The sequence below is a fragment of the Trichoplusia ni genome, chromosome 20, assembly GCF_003590095.1.
Source record: "Trichoplusia ni isolate ovarian cell line Hi5 chromosome 20, tn1, whole genome shotgun sequence".
Taxonomy (NCBI): Eukaryota; Metazoa; Arthropoda; class Insecta; order Lepidoptera; family Noctuidae; genus Trichoplusia; species Trichoplusia ni.
In genome coordinates this window covers 6046912-6063536 of record NC_039497.1, presented here as the reverse complement: position 1 = coordinate 6063536, position 16625 = coordinate 6046912, and the positions used below count along the sequence as shown (strand labels likewise).

Sequence of the window (16625 nt, the reverse complement as noted above, 5' to 3'; positions counted from 1 at the left end):
GATTACTTTACTACCCCACCAAAAAATAGGAAACATTTTCACATCTGCTAAACCTGAATGAATTCTAGTGGCATTTAGGTAAGTATGAAAGTATCTCAGCCCATACAAACCAACATATTCTCATAAAGTAGTCAGATACCTTTGTAAGATCTAGGTTCATGTGATGTGCATGCACCGTGGGAAGATCACAATGTTTTGTGTTACAGTCGTTTGTTTCCTCTTTTATCTTGTTTTACTATTCATCTTGTTTTCTGAGATGATCGCTGTTATGACTTCATGTTGTTTTGTGATTCTGTGTTAATTCTAATACACTTAGATTATAGATATACCTACGTGTTTCCTTCGCATGAAAAGAGGTCAGCTGAAAAACGTGTTTGGGCTAATAAAAAGAGATAACAACTCCCGAGTTTGTTTATAAATTCAGATTGGAAATGTTGACTCCATCATGCTTGAAAAAAAGTCATGTAAAAGTGATGATAAATTCCGCTTGCCTCCTATCCTTTCATTTAATTTCGATCCAGGTTAACACCTTCAAATTAATTTTATCAAGATAATAGAAGGGTCAGGTGTTTGAATATGAAGAAGTAACAGCCGTAACAGGCATATATACATATTAAAAAACCCTTACCACACACAACTGCTGTAGTCCCCGTATAAGGTAGAAGTAAATTAATTTTGAAGCTGATTTGTTAGACACTCGTAATAAATGATTATAAACATTTAATAAATTAATTCTTAAAAATTGCATTAATTAAACTTTATATTTTACTATATATTTTACTTATAACATTGGAACTCTTTGGACTAATCAGAGGTTTTCATAAATGAAAGAACTAGAATACTTTATAGCTAAGTTGTATTTACAATGTTGAAGTATTAAGTGTTGTTTAGACGCTGACTCGATGCGGCTCGTAAGCTCTGTACTGGATCTCCAGACTGTCTTCTCTCACGTACACCACATTGTGAACCAGGAATAGCAGGTAAATGTTCAGGACTGTGGGCAAGAAGACAGAAATATATGTATAGTATGTTTTATCAGCCAGTATAGTTACTAGCAATGGTCTTGCAACCATAGTTTTCGACAATATATCTTCCAATTAGTAAGTATCAAAAGTTTTTAAAGAAATTTGATGCGGTCCATAGTCTCAATTGTGCTGAGATGGAAGATGACAAAAATCATCCTAAATTTTAAATGAGTTGAAATAAGAGTATATTAATCCTTCAACCGTCCACATGATTAAAAGAATACTTAACGAATAAGAAATATGCTTTTAATGTATTTTTCTCATATCATCTGGATACCCAGGCTCATTTATTTCAGCGGTTCTATGTGAAATACCTTAGGATGCTTTCATGCATTCAGACAATAAAGACATTAAACCAGTCTTCATTTACATATGAAATTATATTTTGAAATATAATATCTATTGTTGTTGCAATCATGAAAATGCAAGATCGGCGCTTACGCAATCCAAGTGACGATATCGTTGCGTAAAAGCAAAAAAATCACGTAAATTGAAGTATGTCAGAATTCTATCTGTTTTTTATTATTTTTAGTTTGAAGGCACTCTGTGTTTACACTTATTTTGTATGGATGCTTTGCGTTTTCCTTAAATTTTTATCATAAAATCAGGGAATGCATTTGGAAGGATTAATCCTATTGCTCATCGAAATGATCTGTACAAAAAAGTAAGAATTATTTTTGTCACCAAAAAAACAATTAGAGCCATGTCTTATAAAATATAATATACCTACATCCATAATTTAAAATAGTAAAGGGAACAATCTAGTATTAGTACATAACTAAAGTGAGAAAATTATTCAGGCATTGGAAATTGCCCAATCGGAAGATTAAATTAGGTTACAAAAGAATACTTACAGACGAAGAAAATATAAATTAAACTTTTCTTGTACTCCGTGTAGTCGACGAACGGGAGGTCAGCAAACAGAGTCATCAGCTGAGAGAACGTAGCGAAGTAGAAGTATATCTTCAGGATGAGCTTGTTCTTCTGGAATATTTGGATAAATAATGATTTGTTACAACGGTTTTCACTCACATATATTTACGCTGTGTCAACACTCCGGTTGAGTCCGAAACTAGTCGTCTTAAATTATTGAGGGTTTGGAAGAGAGATATGGCAGCTTTACGGCGTATAGTGCGCCGTCACACTTCCACAATTATAGACCCTCTGATTTGGTAAAAGTAGGAATAAAAGGTGCAACTAGCGAAGATTTTCTGCCAGGCTTTTTCTCGGACGAGGCTGGTGTTTTAATTTACTTCGATTCCACTTAATATCCTTGATAGCCTCACCGCTTACCATTAATAAAATATTTGGTCTCTGATTTTTGCTAATAAGTACTACTTGAAAACTATATTTTTTCATAATACACACGAGTTTAATTACAAGCTTTCTTTAAGTATAGTGCGTGCCGGCAAGAGAAAGCATTTAGTAGTAAAGTTGGTGATGATAGAAAACTGGGACACCGACGTCGGAGAATATAATTTTCTCGTAACGAGAACAATTTATGACATTGGTGAAATCAAATAACAATTAATTTTGTATATGCCTTTAAAAAATTAACGTTCATTTGAAAGTAAGTTACAAAGTCTAAAATTAATGTTATAGCAAATATTATCAGAATATGGTTTGCTGGTCTGAAACTTGCAGGCGTTATTATTTTCTCAATGAACGATGACGCTTAATCTATTGAATACTGAGATCCATCAAAATTTTTATACTCCTTGAACGGAGTTTATGATTAAATGGCCAGTCCTAGTGTTTTCTGTCTTAAATGATTAGTCTTATTTCAGATTGTCATTTTCAGTATTGCTTTTACAAGACCACTTCTACAAATGTCGATATCTTAATAATCTCAAATCATTACCCTATGAGCACCGATCAGTAGCAACACGGTCAGCAATATATCAGCAAGTGCTGCGGCCACTATAACAGGCAGGTGGACGGCAGGGTCGCTGTAGTGGATGTCTTCTCTTTGCCGACCACTCGTCAGTTCATCAACCATCTCGTAAACAAGCATCGGGAAAGCAACTAGGGCCAGCGTCTGAAAACAGATTTGAGTCTTAAAAAATTCTGTTGATCTGTGCCTAAACATTTTTTTGGAAAAACAGAAATAGATATTGCAATGGCAAAAAAAAAACATTGGGAGTACCAAAAACAACTTGTTCCGTTTTAATTCAATTATCAATTACCACCAAAACTTATTAATTACCATTAAGCTATACACAAAGCAAAGAAAACCAAAAGGAACAGTAAACATATTTTGCTAGATTGTTTATGCAGTAGGCTTGCGAAAGTTAAAAACGTTGTTACTTACTAAATCGGCGTATCCGAAAATGGCAATACCAACGTATGTGGGTATGCAGAAGCAACATTTCCTAACAACTGGGATCTTGGGACATTTTAATTTGCACAGATCTATCATGTTTTATCACTTAACATACATTTCACATCAAATCTTATCGTCGACTGGAACTGAGCGTCTCTCGTCCAAAATTGCATCCTTCTTTGCTCTGTTTTATCAGATACTTCCTGTAAATGCGAGTTAAACCGACTTTTTCTGCCAAGCTTATATTTTTAAGTCCATTGCTGTTTTTCTAAGTTACAGAATACTGTCATCTCATATAGGAGCGTCAATGTATTTCACGTAAGGTTTCTGTGTTCTTTGTTAATCTGTTTGTAAGTGTGCTTTGGTAGTAGGTTCAGAATGAATACCTCAGTTCCATAAATTTAAAGAATTAACAATGCACTGTGCTGCAGATTGCCAGCATTAATACTGTAGGCTTACGTGTGTGTGGGAGAGGAATTTGTTATTTATTATTTGACTTACAATCTCGTTTTTTTGTTACAGCTGTAACAGAATAAAAATTTCAAAATAATTAGAAGATGATTTAGTAGAAAGTAGAACTTTAAACAGTTTTCCTTTCTTCATCATGGCATTTTGGCAAAATAGTGAAGTACTTTTGAAGAAATTCCTCTTTGTAGTCATTTAATTATTTTCTTATCTGATTTTAATGGAGAAATTCAGTTCCTAGAGAATGAAAACAGTCTAAAATACATCATTAAAATAATGTAGGTACCTACAGATTCCTTATTAACCTGAATGGCAAAGCAAAACATACTAACGATTTTCAACATTCTTTGCTCAATCTCCATCCGAGCTGTCTTATCTACCAAGTAATCGTCAAGTCCATGACGTTTCCATGGCGTCATGTCCTGCGGCGCTAGCAAATAGGATAATCATACCCTAGGGCTGTCAAAGAATCTTTTATAAATAGATTTTTGTCATTCTTATTCATCTGCTATTTACCTAGTTTTCAATCCCTACTATTCCTACTAATATTATAAATGCGAATGTAACTCTGTCTGTCTGCTACGCTAAACCACTGAACTGATTTTAATGAAATTTGGTACAGAGATACAGTTGACCTTGAGAAAGAACAAAGGATAGTTTTTATCCCGAACTTTTGAAGAGTTCTCTTGGAAACGCGATAGGTATAACCGACCTCGACGCTTGCGAAGCCGCGGGCGAAAAGCTAGTTGACTATAAAGTCAAAAACGTTATTACGTGTTAACATTTAGTTGACGAGCAATTTTGAAACCCTCCAAAGGCGTAACGATTAAGTTTATTTTAGCGATTACGTAACCCTATGTTTTGATAATTGCGGGAAGTCGATTGAAGGGAGCATCTTCAACTTAACAACAATTAGTTAGACAAATTAAAAGCCTCACGCAGTAAATTGAGCATACTCAGCCTTTAAGCATCATAAAAATATGTAGTGAGGTAGAAGACTACAAGATTCCAAAAAAGGTTAAGTTTCAACATTTCCAGTTCCAGTAATTGATAAACCATATCGTTTAACACCCAGTGATCTTAAAGTAAGCCCGGAAGAAATGGTCCTTTATTCCTTTTTTAGTTGGCATCTAAGTCAACATTCGACAACCCTACAAATTGATCATCAAACTCAGTTTCTATTCTCCGCGTCCGCGTCGTAGTCCGAACATTATAGACCACAAGACATGTTCCTTATCCGACTGGGAAGGAGTGTTATGTTATAATTGTGAAAGTTTGAATCATGTTGGTGGACCTGCCTACGTTTAAAAGATGTTGCTTTTGTTGCCCTCTGAGGCGAGGTATTCTCGTGTTCGGGTATCTTACTCTGGTTAGTATGTATGTCTAGTATTGATTAGTAAGTTGTTTTTTTCGTTTCTAGGGTTCCTTAAGCCTTTGCTAATCGTTGGCTTTAAATAATAATCGGCCCATATTATTTCAATCATTATTAGTTAATGTTCCGCTGTTTATCCGTTCGGCTGTCACCAGACTGGTTGCCATATGATATGGTTATATATGATGGAAATTGCTACATATGATGTATTTCTGTTGCTATGTCAGCTAAAACAATCGAGGTATTTTTCCCTTACGGTTATAAATGTGATGGATGTAATTTTTTCCATTCTTTTTTTCAGATCAGTTTTTATTTTATTTCTAAATTTGTTTCTTAAATATACAGGTATAATTAGTTCAGAGATGTATTTTTAGAGTTCAAACTTTTCTTAGACATTCGTAATATTGTGCCGGATGTCATAAACATTATTTATGTGTTCCTCTGGTCTGCAAATATTGTAGGCACTCGACTGACATTACATTTAAATACAAGAAAAGATTACCATATTAACTTATTCTTAGAAGCTCATTAAGATTAATTAAGGAGCATTTGATAACGATAACAGCCCTTTGTCCAACCATTCTGTAACCAAAACAAAATAATTACTAGTGATTATTTATTTATTTGTGAATTTTCAAAACGTCTGGTCCGATTTTGATAAGCCTTTTCGGGTTATTTTGGTCTACATATAGGTTTGAACACTAGAAAGTGTTCCGCATAACCTAAAATCCCCGGAAACTACAATACTCGGGCCATGTCGAGTGAGACAGTCAGTTTTAATTCACGCATCATAGATATCCGTACAATGTATCAGTTAGGTATCTGTTCCTATACACTGTCGTAAACGACGCAGACAGGACACATCACTTAACTAATGATCATGTGTGACCTTTACTAAGCAACATTCTTGTCTGATAATCTAATCAGCGCTTGTTAAGCTGCGGTTCATCTCATTTTTACCGCTTACCGAAGTTAAATGCTATATCTTTATACATATAGAAACACACAAATACACAAACAATTATAAGTTGTGAGACTGAAGAGACATTCGTGGAGACCATTTCAAAACTGCATAAAAGTCAAGCCCTTTTATGCAGGCTTACCCCGCTAACATTTTAGGAGCCCATTTTGTACAAATTCTCATCCAAAAGCTAAAAACCGTTCATGAATAATAATAAAAAATATTTTTTGCCAATGATGAGTTACGATGCCACAGGGCGCATCAGTATACGCGTCAAGCTGCTAACCCGTCTTTTTTGTAACTGGAAGTCAAAAATGATATTCCAAAGGGAAAAAAATAAGGACGCTGAATTCTGTGTATTTTATGTACCTTCCAAAATAAACCCAACCAACAGTTAAATATTTTTGAGCGGTTCGTCGAAAGACTCGGAGAAATATAATTTGTCTTTAGAGTCCAGTCCGTTTTGGACATGAGACATTTACATCGTCTATACTTTCTGAGAGTAACGTTACCTAAGGTAATTTTACTTAGGATCAATATGTTTTTTTTTTCTTAAAAGTGGTAATATGGCTGGGTATAAATCCTCGTGAGATCCAAATAAGACCTAATTAAACAATTCCTGTTCATTTCCAGGTGGTGACATGCCTCTTTATAGGAATGCAAGTTCTGATGTGGCAGATGTTCAAAACGGAGAAGGCGGTCACCACGATGGCGCTGTACCGAGGAGTCGTGATGGAAGCGCAATACTTTGTCATTTTCATACTGTACGCACTTGACCTCGTCTTCAACATCGTATTGATAATTGGGGCACACTTGGTAAGATGTTTTACGTAAATACAATTAATAATATCATCGAAAAGCTCGTGGCTAAGCTATAACTGCATAGTTGGATCGATCACAGGGTGGCCATCTTTGTCATAAAAGCGGCCCAGTTAACTGGGATGAGGAGTTCGGATAGGCAGTCGCTCCTTGTAAAACACTGCTACTTAGCTGAAACCGGTTAGACTGGAAGCCGACCCCAGCATAGTTGTCAAAAGGCTGGAATGACGATGATGATGCTCATATAATATAATAATCATGATCATCAGAAGCGCCTTTTCTCCGAATACGTTGGTCGGTCGGCTACTAGTCTAACCGGATGCAGCTAAGTATGTTGATCGGTCACCAAGTCCAGATGCAGCTTAGCCACTTACGCCTCTAAAGATCATGTTTTACATGAGCAACTAAGGTCACTAGTACCAAACAAAACCGGAAAGGGAATTACATCAAAGACAACATAATATCAACCACCTGTTTATTGATTTTCTTCGGGAAATCGGTTTCTAATATAGACACGCCTAATTCTCTGGTCTAAATGTATTAGACAGGTTGTAGGTACCTATTAAACTTAAAGGATTTGTTAATTGTTTTGTTGATTGGTTTTTTAATGAATGTTTAGTAGGCATCGATACCCAATCTTATGGTGTTTACAGAAAAGGCGTCTTCTGATGCATGCGTACTACTACTACCAGCTGTCTACGATGATCGCCAGCTTCCTGGTGGTGATGCTCTCGTACCACGACATCAGGCACTTCGGGAGCCTCGGCATCGCTCTCACTGAGCTGTCCATCGCGTTCACTGGATTTGGTAACATATTTTGCTCCAATATTTTCTTTTTTTTTTATAAAGACTCGTGTATTAGGTATGTGTTGCGGCTGGTTTCACAGATATGCAATCATATACACAAAGACACGCAAACTCAGGAAAAACAATCATTGCGGGGCGTGGCTAACCGTCAGGCATTACTTGATTAGATTAACTTCAAATTCTTAGACGCAATTTTGATGTTACAGGTATGCAAAAATAGCTGATGATGATAAGTTGGTCGCAAAAAACATAATTTCAGAAAAGTCTGAGCCGAAAGTACGATGTGAAAATTTGAATAAGAGTTAGTTCAATTGATTCATAAATCAGCTGTTGTTTAATAAATACATTAAAATTTCAATAATCAAAATAAAAAGATCATTTACTGATGAAGTACTCTTTTTTTTAAACCAATTATCTACAGTGTTACAGATATATCTTCTGCTTCTGATAAGGAGTGAGCTAAGCAAGGATCGCTATCAAGAAGGTCGGTCCAGCTTCACCAACCATATAGCACAGGTCTTCGTGGATCCGCCTCTGAGGAGACAATGGACAAGAGAAGTTGAGGAATAAATGTATTAAAGCATGTTTGTGTTTTTATTATTGTAATTCTAACGCAGGGGCGTCTGGAATCGATCGATCTGAAAGCGATCAAATATGAATCAAACTTCCATCACTAAAGGATTCGGTCAGTAAAAAAAGGCTAAAGAGAAATAAATTTGCACAAAGAATTAGTCACTAAATAAGAGATATAACATACAGTATCATAATCTAATATCACATAACATGACATAACACTGTAAAGGTCACGAAATAGATAATATGACAAAGGTCAACTGATATATGTTAGTATAATATGACTATCCTGTTTATTGCCCTCTGAGGGTCTACAATCAAGTCTTAAGGTAATATTATTATGTTTCTGGATGCGTGACAGCACTACACACGGTGTAGAGCGTCATCTCTCTCCGACACGCGCTATAATATTCCTTTAAGACGTAGCTGTAGGGCTTCTGATCACGACGTTTGCGTTCTATGGTTTGACAGTTCCAAATTCAACTAACAATTACCCAATATTGGCTCGAGATGATCAAACTTGACTTAAATTATGTTTCATTGTTTTCACGACTGGTTTGCAAGATTTGTCACAAAACTGAAGTTTTAAGAAGAAGAAAATTTTTTGCTACCATTTTCCACTGGTCTTCGCAAATAATTTGTTGCGATACGAGATTCAAAAAACCACAGCAAAAAAACGATTGAAACAAAAATGTTTTATCACCACATTAGCTCTTAAGGGTTTAAATCTTTCCCCGTAACCAAAACAACAATAGAAAAAATAATAACAAATGCATTAACGTCACTAATTACAGTGACAATAGCCCTGTGACCGGGATACAGTTCTGTTATTGAATGAACGAAACTTATTTATAAATACCGGTTACGTATCTTCTAAATATAAGAAACTGGACATTAACGCTATCAGTACGTATTCAACCTGTTGCCTGAACACAAGTGTTTTAAAAAAGTTTAAAGAAAATAGTTTTTATTCGTCGCGTCTGTGTATTTTTAGTTCTGTTTTAATTTTAGAATGCATTCTGAGTTGCCAGTGTGTGAGCGGTGTTGTTTCTGTTTGCCGTTGCGTTATGGTCTTATAACATGGGGATATATACGATTAGTGAGTATTTTTGTGTTCTTCAGTTTAGTCAGAAATTTTAATGGTATTCAAATGATAATCAAGGGTTATTAACGCCCTTTACATGAAGTATAAACTAAGACGATGCTAAACCCCGTAAGGGCTTTGCATTCGTTTGTTAAAAATAAAAGGATGAACAAAGAAACCGAGAATTACTCAAAATATTTAACGAAACGCAAGTGTTTTTTGTTATTAATTTCCTGAAATGCTTTTCTACATTTATGTCAAATGTTTGCTCGTGTATTTACTATACGATGAATGGATGTTTCTAATTATTTTGCACTAAATAACTTGGATTAATAGGGAACAAAATAGAACGAATTTTAATGCTCATCACTACATTTGGAATATAAACTTTTTTTGTTGCGTGTTACTTTTTAAGATTTACTTTTATCATAAGTGTATACAAAGTGTTTTTCTTCCGCAATAGTTGGTATCGTGTCTCATGAATGGAGAATGAATGTGTTCTGTTATTATAAACGTTGACATTTTACCCTTACCATCAATTAAATAGATAAAAGATGATTCCTTATCATTATTGTGGGAACGACACGTAAATTCATTTGCTGTAACATCATGTTATGATTTAGCTACTGTTAAGTATTTTAATTATTTAAATATTTTTGGAGGCACTTGATACTCTCCGTTTTTTCTTTGTTCTCCCAGAAGGGAGTGTCAAACTTCTACTGACCCACCCATGTTCCTTCTTTTGTCCTTCATATACCAGGGGGGCCACGGTAACCCTTTCGTACAATCTCGCTGCACCGGCAAGCATCAGCCCTACTGGCTTCCACTCAGCTACTGGGTGTCACAGATCTATACTTTATTAAATACCTTTCTGCTGTATCTTTCTCTTTTTCGTAATCTTGTAGCCAATTGATATCTGGACATAGACAACCTTCTTTCTTATGCCAGTATCGAAACATTTTTCTTTGTAGTTGTTTTCCAAGTTTTGAGGAAGATGCTGGTATTGCAGAGCTATATATTGGTTGGTTCAAGGTCACTGTTCCGTAGCATTTATTATATTTATGCAAATGCTGTGTCTTATACGCGAAATCTTTGAAGTTTATCGTTGTAACCCTGAAATTCTTCAATTTGTTTGGGATTGCTGGACCATTTTGATTGAGATGTGACTTATAGCCTTAAACTTTCAGACGACGTTTCAAGTTTAATCCGAGCGTAGGTCAAGAATTTTTGTAAACCACGAACGCTTGGTCTCAATCCGGGTGTGTTTAAGTATGACAAAAATTCAAACTTGTGCAGCCCCCGCGACACAAGGATTAAATTCCTTTGTATTTGTCGTAATGAGCTGTATAGAATGCCCAGAAAGAATTATGTATGATACTACTAATTAGGCATCCGACTTTTAACGATAACCTCAGATAAGACTAAACTAAATTACTTCCCGTGTGTGGAATAGTGACCCAAGATAAAACATGTAGATCACAAATTTCTAAACATTAATTTACGTTAACAACAATGGTAAACCAACAACATTTAAATGTTATATTCTATTCGCCCAATGCTGAGCAAAGGTCTCCTAACTCTTCCTACGCTTGACTCTCTAGCATCGGTGTGACTGACCAGGTCGATAAGAACGAATCCAGGGCATTCGTCTTCACCGCCCGGTAATAAGCTAAGCTCAAATATCCATAATCCTATTAAGAAATTCCATGTTCCAAAAATTCTACTGGATGCAAGCAATCAGATCTTTTTGAAGATGATTTTTACATATTATTTAACAGAGTTCTGTTCGTGATAGGAATGGACGTCCCTCTCCAATAATTTAATCAATAGATATTTCGAAACAGCTGCGATTCTGGGTGTCGTAATTGATGAATAGAAAAGTTTAGAAAAACGAGTGATTTTACGAGATCCTAGTTGTAGTTGTGACTTCAATCACAGAATATAGAATAGTGCAGAATATAGTTTAGTGACTTGCATCTTGTACTTGTTATAAATTACGTTATTGTGTAGCAATAAAACTTATCGAAAACCTAACTCGAAATTGGACGGCACCCTGATTCGCCTAACGTCCACAGGGTTAGCCCCAGATTTGAAAACGAATTATTACAAGAAGATTTATTCATTCCATTAACTAAATAATTACCAATAGGTAATTTTCAATTCATGAATAGCGAGCTAAGAACCGTACGTTATTTACATTCCGTTAAATTGTAAACAAATGAAAATCTATGACGCATCGCCGAAACGAATGCGGTATAGTAGTTTCATCTAATTCCGTTTTGGTATTTAGGGCGCGTTCCCATTCAAAGCTGTTAACTAGTTCCTTGGAGAATTAAACTGTTTGATTTGTTGAGTAAATCGAAAGCCATGCGTTTAAACCTAGTGATACTAGTTGTTTTAGGACAATATTAGCGATGAACAAAAGAATTTAGGATACTTACTAGCTGTTGCTTAGCTTCGCCCGCCTTTTATAGCTCCGATATCATTATCTTTTTAAATCAGTCGAATAAAAGCCTACTTGCTAATGCAAGGTGTTTTCTACCTCCGTACTAAATTTCAATTTCATCGATAACAGATCATCATCAGACGAGTATTTGTATGTATTACGATTGCTTGTTCTGAGTCTGTCGTTTATTTAATTACCGCTAGTAAAACTCAACACAGCAGATTCAAAAACTGTGGGAAATGCAATCAAATAGAACTACGAAATTAGTATTTATTTTTTGAATAATTAACTTTGTTAATATTAAATTTTCAGATAATCGCTATTTTGCTGACAGCGGGCGCCACCCTCACGTTCTACGGCATGCTGGGCATGGCGCTCAACTACCCCCTCGTCGAGTACACAGTGTACTCGGTCGTACTGGGTTTCGTCGTACTGTTAGCCCTAAACGATGTAATCCTCAACACGATATTCATTATTGGAGGACATAAGGTAAGCTTTTATTTGTAACTTCATAATAAAACCTTAGGTATAAAAAAACACCATAACTTTTTCCCAAGTTCTATGTTGGAGTCGGCTTCCAGTCTAACCGGCTGCAGCTAAGAACCATTGTTTTACAAGAAGCGACTGCCTATCTGACGTCCTTAAACCAGTAATCTGAGCAATACCCCTTGGTCAGACTTTGTAGCTTTTGAGTACCCGTAACGACTGAATGAAAGATGTGAAAATACCGTACCCACAATTTAACGTGCTTTCCGAAACACGGATTAAACTAGATAAGGTCCACTCTTGTTCGATGAAAACTGTGCTTCAGCCTATATTTTACAAAATTAACACTTACCTACGTAATAAATGCTTGTGAACTAAATCATTAGACTAATTACTAACTATCTTAAACCGACGATCTATAACTATGTACCTATGCCACCTAGATTTATTACAAAAATCTACTTCTCCTTACAGAAAAACGTGAAGATGCTACGAGCGTACTACATCTACAGCCTCATTCTGTGGACAACCACCACACTGCTGGGCATAGCGTCCTGTATCTACACGATGACTCTGATCAAGCTCGGTGAGATCGACATCTCTCTCCACATCTGGATCGTACTCATGGACGTATCATCACTGTTGGCTCAGATTTGTAAGTTTTCAAGTACTCGGTTGCTTTTAAAATATGGTGTTAAAGGAAAATAAACCTTACGTTTGTTACTTTCTTCTGAAAGAAGGTACACAGTTGCTTTTAAAATATGGTGAGGAAAAATGAAACTTATCTTAAGTATGTTATTCGAATATTGAAAGAAACTAAGAGTTATAAGCTTTTTTGTGTACTATGTTAGCTTAGTAAAAGTTCCATTATTCCAATTCTTGGAGTTAGGCGCTACCATTTGCGACATAGTTTAATAAACTAATTTCGCTGTTAACACGTAATGATTTTTGTTCCAGTACACGATTCTGATTTCAATTTAATAAATTCGCCTTTCATCTTTTTACTTTAAAATAAAATAAACATCAAGCTTACTCAATCTAATTTTGAATCCCAGTTTAAAACATTAGAATAAATATATTCTGGTTTTGGCCATTTTGAGCATTCTTTTTTAGCTGATTAATACTTAATCCTCAGTGTGGCGACTCGTACTTTACTGATTTTCTCTTGATCAACTATTTCGAAACCAGAGTTTTGTCTCAAATTTTGTACAGAAAAGATTTTACAATAAATCCTTCTCATATTTCAGTGATCCAAGCCTACGTGATACTTCTAGTGAGGAGCGAGATGATCAAACTGAGAAGCAAATGCCAGTTCCGATTCGTGAACAACGCCGCAGAATCAGAGTGCACAATGAGATACAATGCAGAAATAGCAAATAGAGACGCAAATGGTTTCACAGAAAACGATACTAGTGCCAAAGACGCTTGCGAATTTATAGGATACGTGTCAAAGAATAATGAACCTTATTGATTTTAAAAGTGTTTTCTTAATGGGCGAAATAAAGTGAGCCCTTTCCAATATATAAAAATGAGGTTGTTATCCAAATATAGAAACAAGATAGGTCCACGTACTGACAAAGAGATTCTATATTTTGACCGTGCCATTATTTTGCACTAAGTAGGTACAATAATTATTTCCTTAAATTAGTTGAAAGTACTTATGTAAAATATTAGATTTTAAGTGAGTCAATGCAATTATATTAAGTCAATATATTTAATGTTTTGTATTTTGGCTTTTACTGGATCCCATCATGCTTTTATTTAAAGCAAAGTAGTCGGCCGTCCTTCTGTCTGTCAGGACGCTTTTTCTCAGGAAGGCGCAGCAAACTTTTGTTTTTTAGCAGTAAGCTTTAAATGACAAATGAATGGAGCGACCCAAGCACTTACTATATCTTATACCTATATTAAATCAATGTATCACAATTATTGTTATCATAGTCCTCCAAAACGGCTTGGCAGATTTATATGAAATTAAAAACGCATATTCAGTACCTATGTAGTTTGAAAAAAATTTATTGATAAAAGATAAGTTTTGTCGACCCCAAACATTTTTTTATTCGTATTTTTCCAAAAATTGAGTGGCAACGATGAAATCGGTACTAAAACATTGTGATAATGTTCTAAGATTTTTTTTAGGTAGATGAAATAGAAATCTATCTGTAGCACTAAATATTTTATTAATAGAATTAGTAGGTTTTAAAAAAAATACCTCATTGACAAAAATGTATCGTTATTTATATTAAAACCTAGTTTTATTTGATTCATGAATAGTTAAAGTATTGTCTCGTAATACATTTATTCAAATATTTAAACAATACAACGTATGATTATTAAAAAACCGTTTGTCCCAGAACTGCCTTTCATCGCCATGTCCTAAACATATTTGAGAATGTTGCATATTCTAACGTTTTGCGTCGCTCCCGTTGTGCGTTAAACGTTGCATATAAGTAACGTCGAAGGGACGAAGGGGAAAAAACAAGGAACGACGTGTGTACGTGCTTGCGTTTTCGAGCCATAATTAAAAGTATCCGATTTTTTTGGTACTGGACATTTTTTCTTTCATCGCCGTGGATAGGTCTAACTTCTATTTTAATAAGTTTTTAAGCTCGATTGAGCATTCAATACAATGCCATTTATATTAAGTTTATTTGTAAAGTGTTCATTACAGTGAATTATTAACAGTTTTTTAGTAAATTGATGTATATTAATTGATTTTCATCACCGTGCTCTCATTGCCGTGGTTTCCGTGGACAAAATTTGCTATGGTAATGAAGAAAAATACACGGAAATGAAAAAGAAATCATTGCCGTGCCTTGTAAAACAGTTTCGTTTCATTGCCGTGGCCACGTGTTTCATTTCCGTGTCTTATGTTTTCATCGCCACTGCATGATTAAGAAAAAAAACTATACTGTATATGTGTATTTTTATTTTTATTGAATATCTAAATATTAAGTGTAAATTTATAGGTATGTATTTTAATTTTACTTCTAATAGTATAAATTAATAGTATTTATTTATTCATTTATTTCTATTTTAATTATTAACTCTATCATTGATATATATTGTACACATTTGTAATAACATTTCATTGCCATGGACGCATGTTTCATAGCCGTGCATGCATTTCATCGCCGTGGCACGGAATTTTCAATCTTGTATATCTCGTTAGTTTTAAAGCTATCTTCTAGATATTAAGCAAAACTGCATAACTGAACAAAAACTTGAGAACACACTATTTTGTCTTGTTCTAAAGTTGAAAAATAAAAAATCCACGGAAATTAAGACTATATAGGACCTGTTGAAATTCACCCTTTTACAAATAACTTATATGGCAAAACAACGTTAGCCAGGTAACTGACTAGCTAGGTAGCTAGGCAGCTAGGTAACACTAGCTGTTGCCCGCGACTTCGTCCGCGTGCGAAGAAGATATGTTATGATATTTTTTTATTCGGTTCAGTTTTTAAAGAAAAGCTTTTGTTTTAGGTATCTTGAACCGTTTTCGCAGCGCATGCAACGGAAGCCCTCGAAGATGAATAATTTTCCCTGTTTTTTCTACATTTTCCATTGTATCTTCGCTCCTATTAGTCGCAGTGTGATGGTATATAGTCTAAAACCTACCTCGATTAATGGTCTATTCAACACAAAAATATTTTTTTCAATTTGAACCAGTAGTTCCTGATATTAGTGCGTTCAAACAAACAAACTCTTCAGTTTTATACACCGTGATTTTTTAGTCGTCTTACAAAAGCAGCCCAGTTCATGTATCCAATGACTAGAACACGTTCATGATAAAAAAAATAGGTATTTATGAGATTTGAATAAGTTTAAAATGCAATTTTTATTCAATATTATTATGCCAGTCGTAGGTTTTTAGAAATACAGCTCTGTTGCGAGTGCGGTCCGAGCCTTGTAACAATGGCGAGGGGCGCGGGCGGCGGCGTTTTTATCATTTTTATGAGTATATTTCACATTTCTCTTGTTTAATTTTTCTTCGTACTTACTATCTTAGTTGATGATAAAAAAATAATAATCTCGCCTAGGGGTATTTTCGTCGTCGGGTATTTCGTCGGATACATGAACTGGGCTGCTTTGTAAGACGACTAAAAAATCACCGTGTATGTAAAGAAGTAGAGAAAATATATATGTCTTCATCATCGCATCTTTTAAATAATCAATATTAGCTTCCACTCTCAAACTTTTGTCTACCTAACTGTAAGAGGATGTTTTTAAAACATCTTATCTCTAGGGATATTCCAAAATATCA

General features: G+C 35.0%; 3 protein-coding genes across 5 annotated transcripts; 2 read left to right on the top strand and 1 right to left on the bottom strand.

Moving 5' to 3' along the window:
• Window positions 1-839: 839 nt before the first annotated feature.
• LOC113503853 lies at window positions 840-3498 on the bottom strand. Of its 2 annotated transcripts, none has more exons than XM_026885964.1 (4): window positions 3337-3498; window positions 2887-3063; window positions 1880-2009; window positions 840-994 (listed from the first exon to the last, which is right to left on the bottom strand). In XM_026885964.1, the coding sequence occupies exons 1-4, from the start codon at window positions 3442-3444 to the stop codon at window positions 888-890; spliced, it is 522 nt and encodes a 173-aa protein (XP_026741765.1). In that variant the 5' UTR covers window positions 3445-3498; the 3' UTR covers window positions 840-887. The 2 variants fall into 2 exon arrangements, with proteins under 2 accessions (XP_026741765.1, XP_026741766.1); XM_026885965.1 differs by having other exon boundaries at window positions 1880-2006.
• Window positions 3499-4999: 1501 nt separating this feature from the next.
• LOC113503852 lies at window positions 5000-8355 on the top strand. 2 transcript variants are annotated; one of them, XM_026885963.1, is made up of 4 exons: window positions 5000-5182; window positions 6780-6962; window positions 7658-7772; window positions 8194-8355. In XM_026885963.1, exons 1-4 carry the CDS (start codon window positions 5096-5098, stop codon window positions 8340-8342), a joined length of 534 nt encoding a protein of 177 aa, XP_026741764.1. In that variant the 5' UTR covers window positions 5000-5095; the 3' UTR covers window positions 8343-8355. The 2 variants fall into 2 exon arrangements, with proteins under 2 accessions (XP_026741764.1, XP_026741763.1); XM_026885962.1 differs by having other exon boundaries at window positions 7619-7772.
• Window positions 8356-9162: 807 nt separating this feature from the next.
• On the top strand, window positions 9163-13966 carry LOC113503851. Its single transcript, XM_026885961.1, has 4 exons — window positions 9163-9444; window positions 12188-12364; window positions 12836-13016; window positions 13609-13966. Exons 1-4 carry the CDS (start codon window positions 9358-9360, stop codon window positions 13830-13832), a joined length of 669 nt encoding a protein of 222 aa, XP_026741762.1. The 5' UTR covers window positions 9163-9357; the 3' UTR covers window positions 13833-13966.
• The last annotated feature ends 2659 nt before the right edge of the window (window positions 13967-16625 follow it).

Bases quoted from the DNA above. Each gene is read 5' to 3' on its own strand.
- LOC113503853 (XM_026885964.1), bottom strand. From the start codon at position 3,444: ATGATAGATCTGTGCAAATTAAAATGTCCCAAGATCCCAGTTGTTAGG. The intron at 2,010-2,886 runs GTAATGATTTGA...CAAATATTCCAG, and splicing joins TACTGATCGGTGCTCATAGG to AAGAACAAGCTCATCCTGAA. The intron at 995-1,879 runs GTAAGTATTCTT...TCTTGCCCACAG, and splicing joins AATTTATATTTTCTTCGTCT to TCCTGAACATTTACCTGCTA.
- LOC113503851 (XM_026885961.1), top strand. From the start codon at position 9,358: ATGCATTCTGAGTTGCCAGTGTGTGAGCGGTGTTGTTTCTGTTTGCCG. The intron at 9,445-12,187 runs GTGAGTATTTTT...TTAAATTTTCAG, and splicing joins CATGGGGATATATACGATTA to ATAATCGCTATTTTGCTGAC. The intron at 13,017-13,608 runs GTAAGTTTTCAA...CTCATATTTCAG, and splicing joins ATCACTGTTGGCTCAGATTT to TGATCCAAGCCTACGTGATA.
- LOC113503852 (XM_026885962.1), top strand. From the start codon at position 5,096: ATGTTGGTGGACCTGCCTACGTTTAAAAGATGTTGCTTTTGTTGCCCT. The intron at 6,963-7,618 runs GTAAGATGTTTT...TGGTGTTTACAG, and splicing joins TGATAATTGGGGCACACTTG to AAAAGGCGTCTTCTGATGCA. The intron at 7,773-8,193 runs GTAACATATTTT...AATTATCTACAG, and splicing joins CATCGCGTTCACTGGATTTG to TGTTACAGATATATCTTCTG.